Source organism: Oncorhynchus nerka, linkage group LG13, assembly GCF_034236695.1.
Source record: "Oncorhynchus nerka isolate Pitt River linkage group LG13, Oner_Uvic_2.0, whole genome shotgun sequence".
NCBI classification, from domain to species: domain Eukaryota; kingdom Metazoa; phylum Chordata; class Actinopteri; order Salmoniformes; family Salmonidae; genus Oncorhynchus; species Oncorhynchus nerka.
In genome coordinates, this window is record NC_088408.1 from 31,931,015 (window position 1) to 31,945,015 (window position 14,001).

The 14,001-nt window shown below is 44.2% G+C and overlaps 1 protein-coding gene across 1 annotated transcript in view; it reads left to right on the forward strand.

Moving 5' to 3' along the window:
- rcan2 (regulator of calcineurin 2) overlaps window positions 1-14,001 on the forward strand; it is a 117,802-nt gene that overhangs the window by 4,995 nt on the left and 98,806 nt on the right. The window contains exon 2 of the mRNA XM_029676656.2: window positions 1,491-1,708. Coding sequence (XP_029532516.1) covers window positions 1,493-1,708 — 216 coding nt within the window. The 5' untranslated portion in view covers window positions 1,491-1,492. The remainder of the gene's footprint in view (window positions 1-1,490; window positions 1,709-14,001) is intronic.

A 14,001-nucleotide genomic window follows, 5' to 3' on the forward strand; every position in this document is an offset into this window, starting at 1 on the left:
TCGATAAAACATTTGATCTCCATACAGTTTTCAGTTTCCAAAACTAGAATCTGTAACAAACAGAGTGGACTGTGTTTTGTAGACCTTTGCCAACGTTTCAAAACAAATTGCATTGTTTAGAAGGAATGCAAGGGCGAATTGGGTTATTGCACACAAGCGCTTCACAGAGTAGGCTTTCCCCAACGGTAATATGCAAATAAATGATAGAACGCACCAATAGGATCTCACTGGCTCGTGCTTGGCTCTGCCCACCTCATTGCTTTATTCTGCCCACTATGATTAATTTGCTCCCATTAGAAACGACAGGCTCTGGTCTATCTTGGGTTAGTTATAAAAATCTTTGATGCCATCTTAACCGACTTCATTTGGCTTCAATGCGCTATTGAGTCTTCACATAGGAATGAATAGTGTGACTTGATCGATGGCTTTGTCCATTCATATATACAGTCGTGTGTGTGTGTGTGCATGCGGGAGAGAGAGGGAGCATCCGTGTGTGTGTGTGTTCTTGTTTTGTCTCTCCTTAACAGCCTTGTCTCAGACCACAGGGCACAATGCTGATATTGAAATGAAAAAGGGCCCTGTCTGTCTGGAACACTTCAATTTAATCAAGCACCCCAGCAATCTGTGTATTTCACTAGTGTTGCAGCTATTTACAACAGTGTTTACACAGGCCAGTAATGATCTAGACAGCCACAGTCACTATCTATAGCCTTTTGTGAGTGTGTTTGTTTGTGTGTGTCCACAACAGTGTGTTTGTATGTGTGTGTCCACTGTCCATAACAGTGTGTTTGTGTGTGTGTGTGTGTTTCCACTGTCCATAACAGAGTGTGTGTGTGACGAGTGATGTGCTGATCCTAAAATAGCCACAGGATGTGTGTGAGTATGAGGCTGCTGGTGACAGTGCAGGCTTGCCAGCGGACTGGAGATGTCAGGGTCTATTAATGACAGGGAAACTGTGACAAGCACCTAATTCCTTCACGTCTCCATATCTCCTTCTCACCTCTGTTGTGTCTGCTCTACCTCTCTCCATCCTCCACTCTCACCCGCCAATCCTCCTCCCCACTCCTCTCCTCCATCCCTCATCACACCTCTGTGGGATCACCCATCTCTAAGCCCATCACCCAACCTTCTGGCAGAGTATTAGTGACCTGGGCCAGAGGTTAGCATCTGTTGGCTTGGGGTTGGAGAGGTTAACACTCTCTATGTCTCTCTATTTCTCTCTCTCTCTGTGTTGTTGTTTTAACTGCCTGTGGAGGTGGACTGTTTTTAGTGTGAGCTCTGTATTCAGTTACATCAGCGGTCAGTTAGCCTTCAAGTGAACTGGTACAGAGGAGAGTTTGACTGTCCACTTCCTCCCCCTAGGAGCCATCACAGCATTTGGACTGAGCACACTCATATCTCTCTCTCTCTCTTTTCTCTCTCTCTCTCTCTTTTCTCTCTCTCTCTCTCTCTCTCTCTCTCTCTCTCTCTCTCTCTCTCTCTCTCTGTAGCCATGAAGGGGGAGCATTTATTTTCCAACCTGAAAAACGCCACATTCTACCAGCGGGTCTACCTACTGGGGGGCGAGGAGCTGCTGGTACTGCAAAGCACTGTGGGACATCCCGCGCTGGGCGACAGCTTCCACCAGATCACCGACTTTAACGACCTGCCCACCTCCCTTTTCGCCTGCAACGTGGACCAGTCTGTGTTTGAGGATCAGGAGGGCAAGGTAAGGTCAAACCACTCTCTTCTTATTCACGGGGGAGAGAGTTGCTCAATGTCCCCCTGCTATTTTCACTTAGGCCTAGTTGGTTCTCTTGTTTGGCTTCGTGTCTAAGGAAAAGTGATTCAAGGTGATAAAACTGTAAAGGTCACATTGTCCATGAGATTGGCCTGGTTTATTCTCCTGGTCCATGCGTCCACCACAGTTCTTGTGATTTATCGTTTGATTGTTTTCTTGGTACTGTATTTATTGGTGCCCTCTGGTCCGCATGGCATAAAGTTGATTAATCTCAGGGGCGGTTCATCTTCTGAGGGCAATTTACCCTTGGCAAAGAAACACACAGTGAATATCTCTCTGACCTACTGTACTCCACTCTGGATGCCTGGCAGCCATTTTCTACATTTATCTGGTGTCATCTCTCCCTGGCTGTCTTCGTACTCAACGCTGTCCTCATAATCCACCATTACCCAGGGTTGGCCTGTCAGGCCTGTTTTGTCATCCAGTTTACCCCGAGTGGCGCAGCGGTCTAAGGCACTGCGTCTCAGTGCTAGAGGCGTCACTACAGACACCCTGCTTCGATTCCAGGCTGTATCACAACCAGCTGTGATTGGGAGTCCCATAAGACGGCGCACAATTGGCCCAGCGTCGTCTGGGTTTGGCCGGTGAAGGCCGTCATTGTAAATAATAATTTGTTCTTAACTGACTTGCCTAGTTAAATAAAGGTTAAATAAAATCAATGAAAAAATCCAGCTGAAGTTGAGATCAAAAGCTGCCATTCTGAGATCAAAAGCTGGTCATCCACTGTACCTCTAGTTATACATTATTTTGACTGCTATCATGGCAGGCAGTGGTTTTGATATGTGGCTGAGGAGTCCTAATAGATGTCCACAGGGCCATATAACTTGTTGGAAGTTCTATCTGGTGCTCTGAATCTCAGCATCTCAGAGGTCAAGGGTCATTGTCGTCTGAGTGTCAACAAGGGCTCTAAAGTGTGACCATTTTGGTTGCATATGCTCCTAAATATTTAGCTGTGCGACCTGGAAACACAAGCAGTGTTCCCCACCCCAATTTAATGTCGTTGTAAATGATTCGCTCTACCGTTGTTTCTGAGTGCACTAGAGTAAAAAGCGAGTGCATATTCGTTACCATCATGGTTGTACCGCAGCGAATCTAACGGCTTATTTCTAACCCCAAAAGTTTACAAGACATGACACACATCTAAAAAATGATCTTCCTATGGCGGATTGGCGGGCCGCATTTCACATTCAGAAACCATGTCGCGGGTCGTTCTAAAACTTCTCGCGGACCATTTGTTTACACCTTGTTCCGTCATGTTACTTCATTAGCTAGCTAACGAACAACCTGGTGACTTTGCTAGTAGACTACATCTGAATATCTGGGGGCACAGAGAGAAAGGAAAGGGATATCATCTTCAGGAGATCACTGATCATAGCAATGAATGAATGACTGATCTCTTGCATGTCATCACTCACGAACATGATGTTCTTAAAGAGACAGTGTACAAATTTCAATGTAATGCATCTCAATATAGTGCTTTTCCACAATGCAGACACCTAACATTCCACGCATGACTTTGTAAGTTCAATGACAGTTATTTGTATCATTTTAGCTTGGTATAAAAAACACATGTATTTAAAGGGTTACATTAGTTTCTAGGGCACAACATGTGCTTCAGAAGTAGCTAGAATACATATAGGCTCCAATATAGATTATACAGTACCAGTCAAAAGTGACTATTTTCTACATTGTAGAATAATAGGGAAGACATAAACTATTAAATAACACATATGGAATCATGTCGTAACAAAAAAAAAGTGTTAAACAAATGAATGCCAAGCGTGTGTAAAGCTGTCATCAAGGCAAAGGGTGGCTACTTTGAAGAATCTTAAATATAAAATATATTTGTTGATTTGTTTAACACGTTTTTGGTTACGACATGATTACATATGTGTTATTTCATAGTTTTGATGTCTTCACTATTATTCTACAATGTAGAAAATAGTAAAAAATAAAAAATAAAACTTTTGACTGGTATCAATCGATTTAAAGAAAAACTTTCTGGTGTTCCGAAATGTTATGTTGTGGTCCTAACTTTTTTAAATTTAGAGCCCTGGTGTCAACACAGATTCGAGGCCTTCACCTCGGCTCTCCCTCGTACATCAACAGACGTTTTTCTTGACGTTTGTGAGATGAAAATAAAAAAGACTAAGAGAGTGAGTCCAGTCCACTCCCTCTGCTTTTCTACTGAATGTGGACATACTTCCTGAGGCTTTCTCTTTTCTTCACTGTGTCCTGTTGTGGTCTGTGTGTGCTGGGGAGCATTGCTCTTCTGTACCCTCTCTGGAGCAGAGGTCATGTGAACAGAGGTACTGTGCAGAGGAACTGTGCTAGTCAGGTCTTTCTGTCCCAGTGAACAGTCCCATTTCCAGCCCCAACACCAGCTCCATCCTCTTACCCTGCCCCGTCCAAGCCCCAACACCAGCTCCATCCTCTTACCCTGCCCCGTCCAAGCCCCAACACCAGCTCCATCCTCTTACCCTGCCCCGTCCAAGCCCCAACACCAGCTCCATCCTCTTACCCTGCCCCGTCCAAGCCCCAACACCAGCTCCATCCTCTTACCCTGCCCCGTCCAAGCCCCAACACCAGCTCCATCCTCTTACCCTGCCCCGTCCAAGCTCAAGCCCCAACACCAGCTCCATCCTCTTACCCAGCCCCAGCTCCATCCTCTTACCCAGCCCCGTCCCAGCTCAAGCCCCAACACCAGCTCCATCCTCTTACCAAGCCCCAACACCAGCTCCATCCTCTTACCCTGCCCCTTCCCAGCTCAAGCCCCAACACCAGCTCCATCCTCTTACCCAACCCCGTCCAAGCCCCAACACCAGCTCCATCCTCATACCCTGCCACGTCCCAGCCCAAGCCCCAAATGCAGCTCCATCCTCTGCCCCAACCCCATCTCCAACTTCAACCCCATCTCAGCCCCAAACCCTGCAGCCTCATACCCAGCCCCCTGCTCCAGCCCCAACCCCAGCAGCCTCATACCCGGCACCAGCCCCAACCCCAGTAGCCTCATACCCGGCACCAGCTCCAGCCCCAACCCCAGCAGCCTCATACCCGGCACCAGCCCCAAACCCAGCAGCCTCACACCCAGCCCCCTGCTCCAGCCCCAAACCCAGCAGCATCATACCCGGCACCAGCCCCAAACCCAGCAGCCTCATACCCAGCCCCCTGCTCCAGCCCCAAATCCAGCAGCATCATACCCGGCACCAGCCCCAAACCCAGCAGCCTCATACCCAGCCCCCTGCTCCAGCCCCAAACCCAGCAGCATCATACCCGGCACCAGCCCCAGCTCCAGCCTGCGTCAGTCAGAGAAGAGACATTAGCTGGTCGGCCACACCACTGCTTTGATCCTCACGCTGTGCGACAGCTGCATACAGAAGCCATTCCTCCAGGACAGCGGCAGGCTAAAGGTGATCCATCACCAGTCACACGTACTGACATACACACGCCTGGAAACGACTGGACTGGCCTCTTGGGACTGGACTAGACTGGGTTGGGATGGTATGGGATAGGATGGGCTGTCTCTTAGAGTGGATAATGGGAGGAAGAAAAGCAATGAAGGGAGAGGAGAGGAAAGGGCAGGATATTAGGTCTAAGGAGTGGAGGGAGGGAGGAAGAGGAGGATGCATTCGACTGACATGACTTGAGTGACGGTAATATACGTAAAACATACACGTTGCCATGACAACCACTTTAAGCATTCCATTTCCCTCTATAATGAGCGCTAATGAACCTTAACACCAGTCTGCCAGTGAGGCATCATTACCCAGGGCCTCTGCTTCTACTGACTGATCTACCAGGGTGAAGTCAGTCCAACAGCACCTGGATGTTTCCCTCTCGGTTTTTCTCCCTGATTTGCCTCGCCGTCAAATTTATTTGTGTGAAGCATAGTTTCTGTTTGCACCCGAGCCAGAATCAATTTAACAGGCTATGTGATAAGATTACTTTGATGAAAATCCCTGGGTGATGAATCATGACTATTTATAGCTGCATAGTGTTAGCTATTAGCCTGTCTCTAATAATAGTTCAGTCTGTCTGGGGACTGGGAGTGGAAAATCAGTCAGTCCTAAAGCCCCAGTGGACTGCAATGGAATTTGGAGTGTCATTATTGGCCCCCTCGGTTCCAAGTTCCAACGACTTGATTTACCTCTAAGTGTCCTCTCAGTTGAGTCTCCAGACTGTTTCCAGGACCAGGGGTTAGACAGACATTTTTAGAGCTTAAGGATATTTAAACCAGAGATTTGCACCTCCAAGACTAATACTAAATTGGATGGAGTCCCTGGTTCCATTTGTGTGCCTCATACCTATTCCTCTGGTCCCTCTCTACCCAGGGTCTTTTCTCAATCAATAGTATTGATCGTCAGCTTGGAAATGTCAAGGTACAGCGAAGGAGTCGCAGTATGATTCATAACCAGGTCGATGGGGACTGACTGACGTGGCATTGCAGATGACAGTGAAGCCAGATTGCGGTTGACAGGGAGAGTTCATGAGACTAACGTGCTCTTGTCTTTTCTGTTTTCTTTTTACAAGGCGATTTTCTTTTTGTCGTTTAAAGCAGCAACACGCTCCTGAGGAGAATGTAGGCTAATAGTGTAGATATTAGTGTCTAATAGCAGCCTACTACTAAATCATATTTAGAAGGTATTGTTTAGTAAAAATGAACGCAGTAAGCAACAAATAGCAACATACTAGGCTATCCTGAGGATGCGCCATCAAATGCGCAGTAGAGTTGATTCTCGCCATTTGTTTAATTTGGTACAGCGCGTCTCCTTATCTCATTATCAGCTGTTGTCAAACACACGTGAGCCTGGGAAGACGGTTATCATCCTCAAAAGTGTGCAGCGAATTCTACTAGATGAAAAGGCGAAATGAGTAACATCCTGGCATTTTAAAGCATAATCAATTTTCCAAACCATAAGACGTTCTATTTTCCAATATAACTCAAATGCCTACTGTTTAGAACGCAAGTATGGATATTTGGACACGACTAGTGTCTAAAAGTGTGAGTCTCTGAAAGGCAATGTGTCCTCTGCCTCATACATAATTACAGCCAGGGCGCTGAAAGGGAGAGGGGTCAGAAATACAACACCGAACGTTTCTTCTTAATGGAAGAGCAAAGTTGCCTATTAATGGAACGTCTCAAACAAGGAAGTGGCGGAAGAAAACAGAGTAATGGGGGGAAACTCTGGGGTCAGGGTGACACCCTGACAGGTCAGTTCCTCTCTAAAGAGGCCAAGTTTCCTGACAACATCGCAAGGAATCTACATTTGAGGGAGCTTTTGGTTTCTTTCGTGGTTATGTAACCCGGCATTTCCGCGGTGGTCTGCGCTCTACTTTATATAGGCATATCACTTTGATGTGGCCAGCTACAAGTATGGACTTTTGCACTGCATGGATAGTTCTCCCTCCCCCCGTGACAAAGTACTCTGCCCCCCCCCCCCCCCCATCACCACCACCACCACTACCACTATGATCCTGTCTGTTGCAAAACTGGCTAAAGTTGAAAGAGATTAGCTGGAACAGTATCTGGGTAAAAGGACACTGTGTTAAGAGCGCATGGGGTGGCTGGAACACAGAAAGTGCTGATGGTTTACAGCATAAAAAGCATTCAAATTCCTCCCTGTCGCTACTCTATTCAGTTAGCCAGCGAGCATTCACACAGAACACACAGCATTCACACAGAACACGCAACATTCACACAGAACACACAGCATTCACACAGAACACGCAACATTCACACAGAACACGCAACATTCACACAGAACACACAGCATTCACACAGAACACGCAACATTCACACAGAACACACAGCATTCACACAGAACACGCAACATTCACACAGAACACACAGCATTCACACAGAACACGCAGCATTCGCACAGAACACGCAGCATTCGCACAGAACACACATCATTCACACAGAACACACAGCATTCACACAGAGCACGCAGCATTCACACAGAGCACGCAGCATTCACACAGAGCACGCAGCATTCACACAGAGCACGCAGCATTCACACAGAACACAAAGCATCACACAGAACACGCAGCATTCACACAGAACATGCAGCATTCACACAGAACTCTAACTGTTGCTATGAATCCTGGTGGTTACAGTAGAAAAAGACCCACATACCAGAGACACTATCAACATGCATTTTAAAGACTGTCTTTGGTATGACGAAACTCAAACAAGTTCCCTCTGAATTAAGCACCTCAAAGATATACTTTATATGTGCAGTTGGCTGTATTATAATAAACTATCTGTGTGACCATCTGGGTCAGTTAGTGAGACTGGGTAAGTTAGTTTCCTACTCTATGAGAGTTGTAGAGACCATATGAGCAAGTGTGTTGTGAATGAATGAGATCTACAGTATAGCATCTATAAGCCCTGTTTCATCTCGGACACAGATGGATTTGAGAAGAAATCATCTGTTCTGTCTCTTGGGGTTTAGATTCTCCCACTCACTGCTTATGTCATCCCCCCCTCTCTCTCTTTCTCTCTCTCTCTCTCTCTCTCTCTCTCTTTCTCTTTCTCTCTCTCTCCCTATTTTTTTCTCCCTCTTTCCCTCTCTATCTATCTATCTATCTATCTATCTATCTATCTCTCTCCTCTGTGTGTTGAGCGTCATTACATAAGCCTGCCTCATCACCCACACCAAGCCACAGCTTTCAGCTTTCTCACGTCACGTCCAACAAAACAATGCTGTGTCATCCTCTGCCTGCCTGTCTGTCTGCCCGCCGGTCTGTCTGTTTTGTCTGTGTACGTCTGTCTATCTGCTCGCCCGTCTATCTGCCCGTCTTTCCGTTCGTCCTCCTGTCTGTCTGTCTGTCTGCCTGCCTGCCGGCCAGTCCGTTCGTCTGTCTAAGAATTACAGCAGGGATCTAAGCCGTCCTGGAGAGCAGCCCCACAGCTTAGACAGATGATTTACACCAATCAAAGCACAGAGAGACCATTAGACTGCAGATGTCACCTGGAATAGCTTCACTGTTGATATTTACAGTGTCCCTGTTAGAGGACGTTGGAGCCAACACTGTCTCATCACCGTGTTTTTTTCCACAGCAGTGACTGTAGACGGCTGGGTTTAGTCAGAGCAAGGGGACGGTGTTGTGTTTAGTTTCCCATGTAGGTTCAGGCAGATTTGGGACATTGAGGAGAAATGTGTTTGCCTGGGCAGGGGAATCAAAGTTCTTTCCTCATGTAAGAAGCAAGCCAGAAATCTTGCTTGTTTGTAGGTGACCAAATACTTATTTTACACCATAATTTGCAAATAAATTCATTAAAAATCCTACAATGTGATTTTCTGGATTTCTTTTCTCATTTTATCTGTCATAGTTGAAGTGTACCTATGATGAAAATTACAGGCCTCTCTCATCTTTTTAAGTGGTAGAACTTGCACAATTGGTGGCTGACTAAATACTTTTTTGCCCCACTGTATGTTTCTATATCTATACACATGTTTCTATATCTATACATATGTTTCTATATCTATACATAAGTTTCTATATCTATACACATGTTTCTATATCTATACATATGTTTCTATATCTATACATATGTTTCTTTATCTATACATATGTTTCTATATCTATACATATGTTTCTATATCTATACATATATTTCTATATCTATACATATGTTTCTATATCTATACATATGTTTCTATATCTATACATATGTTTCTATATCTATACATATATTTCTATATCTATACATATGTTTCTATATCTATACATATGTTTCTATATCTATACATATGTTTCTATATCTATACATATGTTTCTATATCTATACATATGTTTCTATATCTATACACATGTTTCTATATCTATACATATGTTTCTATATCTATACATATGTTTATATCTATACATATGTTTCTATATCTATACATATATTTCTATATCTATACATATGTTTCTATCTCTATACATATGTTTCTATATCTATACATATATTTCTATATCTATACATATGTTTCTATATCTATAGATACCTGTAGCTTGTAAATGTTGGACTCCTCTGCACAGAGGTGATTCAAGTATCATTTACATTATTCTGCTGTGTATAATAGGCTGTGGTGATGACAGTTCTCAGTATGTCTTGTGAGTCAGTCGGTTAGGAGGACACAGCAGTGAGATGTGTTTGTGCTGCTACCCAAGGCTGGAAACAACTCGCATACTTCAGATAGCTCTCCACCAGAGTTTAAGAGGAAGCGTCGGGCTCCTATTGACTCTCTCTAGCACTCCCTCTCAATTCAATTCAGCTCAATGCAAAGGGCTTTTTAGGCATGGGAAGCGTATGTTTACATGGTCAAAGCAAGTGGACTAGATAATAAACTAAAGTGAAATAAACAATCAAACATGAACAGCAAACATTACACTCTCAAAAGTTTCAAAGAAATAGACATTTCAAATGTCATTCTGTCTCGCTCTCTCGCCCGCTCTCTCTCTCTCGCTCTCTCTTCCGCTCTCTCTCTCGCACCCTCGCTCTCTCTCCCGCTCTCTCTCTCTCTCTCTCGCACCCTCTCTCTCTCTCTCTCTCCCACTCTCTCTGTCTCTGTCTCTCTCTCTCGCTCTCTCACTCTCTCTCTCTCTTGCGCTCTCTCTCGCGCTCTCTCTCGCGCTCTCTCTCGCTCTCGCTCTCTCTCGCTCTCCCTCTCTCTCTCTCGCTCTCCCTCTCTCTCGCTCTCGCACTCCCGCTTTCTTTCTTTCTTTCTCTCTCGCACTCCCGCTCTCTTTCTCTCTCTCTCTCTCTCTCTCTCTCTCTCTCTCTCTCTCTCTCTCAATTCAAGGCATATGGTAACCTTTCTCAATAGCAAGGGTATCATCACTGAGTCTGTACATAGTTAAGGCCAAGTTGCATTCTAGTTTACTCTGTTTTTTTGTTAATTCTTTCCAATGGGTTAAGTAATTATCTTTTTGTTTTCTCATTATTTGGACGGGTCTAATTGTGTTGCTGCCCTTGGGGCTCTGTGGGGTCTGTTTGTGTTTGTGAACAGAGCCCCAGGACCAGCTTGCTTAGAGGACTCTTCTCCAGGTTAATCTCTCTGTAGGTGATGGCTTTGTTATGGAAGGTTTGGGATTCACTTCCTTTTAGGTGATTGTAGAATTTAACATCTCTTTTCTGGATGTTGATATTCAGTGGGTATCGGCCTATTTCTGCTCTGCACGCATTGTTTGGTGTTTTACATTATACACAGAGGATATTTTTGCCGAATTCTGCATGCAGAGTCTCAATTTGGTGTTTGTCCCATTTTGTGAATTCTTGGTTGGTGATCGGACCCCAGACCTCACAACCATAAAGGGCAATGGGTTCTATGACTGATTCAAGTATTTTTAAACAGATCCTAATTGGTATGTTGACTTTGATGTTCCTTTTGATGGCATAGAAGGCCCTTCTTGCCTTGTCTCTCAGCTCGTTCATAGCTTTGTGGAAGTTACCTGTGGTGCTGATGTTTAGGCCGAGGTATGTATAGTTTTTTGTTTGCTCTAGGGCAACGGTGTCTAGATGGAATTTGTATTTGTGGTCCTGGCGACTGGACCTTTTTTGGAACACCATTATTTTGGTCTTACTGAGATTTACTGTCAGGGTCCAGGTCTGGCCGAATCTGTGCAGAACATCTAGGTGCTGCTGTAGGCCCTCCTTAGTTGGGGACAGAAGCACCAGATCATCAGCAAACAGTAGACATTTGACTATAGATTCTAGTACGGTGAGGCTGAGTGTTGCAGACTATTCTAGAGTCCATGCCAATTCGTTGATATATATGTTGAAGAGGGTGGGGCTTAAGCTGCATCCCTGTCTCACTCCACTGCCCTGTGGAAATAAATTTGTTTTTTTTTGTCAATTTTAACTGCACACTTGTTGTTTGTGTACATGGATTTTATAATGTCGTATGTTTTTCCCCCAACACCACTTTCCATCAATTTGTATAGCAGACCCTCATGCCAAATTGAGTCAAAGGCTTTTTTGAACTCAACAAAGCATGAGCAGACTTTGCTTTTGTTTTGATTTGTTTGTTTATCAATTAGGGTGTGCAGGGTGAATATGTGGTCTGTCATTCGGTAATTTGGTAAAAAGCCAATTTGACATTTGCTCAGAGTTTGCTGTTAATGATAACCCAGAGGATTTTCCCAAGGTTGCTGTTGACTCATATCCCACGGTAGTTATTGGGGTCAAATTTGTCTCCACTTTTGTGGATTGGGGTGATCAGTCCTTGGTTCCAAATATTGGGGAAGATGCCAGAGCTGAGGATGATTTTAAAGAGATTAAGTATAGCCAATTGGAATTTTTTGTCTGTATATTTGATAATTTCTTTGATGATGCCATCAACACCACAGGCCTTTTGGGGTTTGAGGGTTTGTATTTTGTCCTGTAGTTCATTCTAGGTCATTGGAGAATCCAGTGGGTTCTGATAGTCTTTAATAGTTGATTCTAAGATTTGTATTTTATCATGCATATGTTTTTGCTGTTTGTTCTTTGTTATAGGGTCAAACAGATTGGCGAAGTGGTTTACCCATACATCTCCATTTTGGATAGATAACTCTTTGTGTTGTTTGTTTAGTGTTTTCACATTTTCCCAGAAGGGGTTAGAGTGTATTGATTCTTCAATTACATTGAGCTGATTTTTGACGTGCTGTTCCTTCGTTTTCCGTAGTGTATGTCTGTATTGTTTTAGTGATTCACCATAGTGAAGGCGTAGACTCAGGTTTTCTCTATGTTTTTGGTTGGACAGGTTTCTCAATTTCTTTCTTAGGTTTTTGCATCCTTCATCAAGCCATTTGTCATTGTTGTTAATTTTTTTCGTTTTTCTGTTTGACATTTTTAGATTTGATAGGGAAGCTGAGAGGTCAAATATACTGTTCAGGTTTTCTACTGCCAAGTTTACACTATTACATTTAGTCCAGAAAGTTGTCTAAAGGGATTGAATTTGTTGTTGCCTAATTGTTTTTTGGTAGGTTTCCACACTACATTCCTTCCATCTATAGCATTTCTTAATATTACTCAGTTCCTTTGGCTTTGATGCCTCATGATTGAGTATTGCTCTGTTCAAGTAGACTGTGATTTTGCTGTGGTCTGATGGGGGTGTCAGTGGGCTGACTGTGAATGCTCTGAGAGACTCTGGGTTGAGGTCAATGATAAAGTAGACTACAGTACTACTGCCAAGAGTTGAGCTGTAGGTGTTCTCTCTGTCTCTCTCCCTCTCTCTCTGTCTCTCGCTCTCTCTTCTCTCCATCTTTCTCTTCCTCTCTCTCTCTCCATCGTTCTCTCTCTCTCCCTCTCTGTGTCTCTCTCCTCTCTCTCTCTTCTCTCCTTAAACAGGAATGAGGAGCCTTTGCTTTGACAACAAAGCTAGTCAGAATGTCCTTTAGAAGACCTTGGCAAACACAAAGTGTAATTGGTTTTCAGAGATGACAGCATGTAAGGTTTTGCTGGGCCTTCTTCACTGCTTTATCTCCCTCGACAATATGTTATGTTATGGAAATAGCATCTCACCAGGATGAGAGAGAGAGTTAGAAGGGAAAGGGAACTTTCCATTCAGGCTTTCTCACTGAAAAACACTTTATTTGATCTTTTTTCAATTCACAAAGTATGGTGTCTATTAAATTGATTCACAACCACTTACTCTGAATGAATGAAAGTCTTTGTTGAGAACAGCACATCTTCCTGGTGCCGTTTATTTTCACTGAACCGTAAATTAGCTTTACTGCCTTGTTGCCACTCTAATGTATTCCACTAGCAGCCTGTGCTGCTCATGCCTGCCCGGTGACACGGTTGAACAGTAATAGAAGTGACCTTCGTGTTGGGGCTGAAGGGACTCAGAGGGAACAGGAGTGTGTGTGTGTTTGTTTCTATGGGTGTGTGACAATAGGAGTGACCTTCGTAGTGAGCTGAGCTGAAGGGACTCAGCGGGAAGATGGGGACTAAGTGATGTAGAAATGTTCCACACACACGCACACAATAACACACACAATAACACACTAAAACACACACTCATGATGAATGTCATATTGTACTTTTTCATACTTTTATTCTATTCACTCACATTCTACTAAACGCACGCACGCACGCACGCACGCACGCACGCACGCACACACACACACACACACACACACACACACACACACACGCTAGGCCTACACAGTACCATTATCAACCCCATAAAGCTTTAGCCTCAGGTAGTGGTAGGAGAGACATTTACATCCAACCACCAGTCATG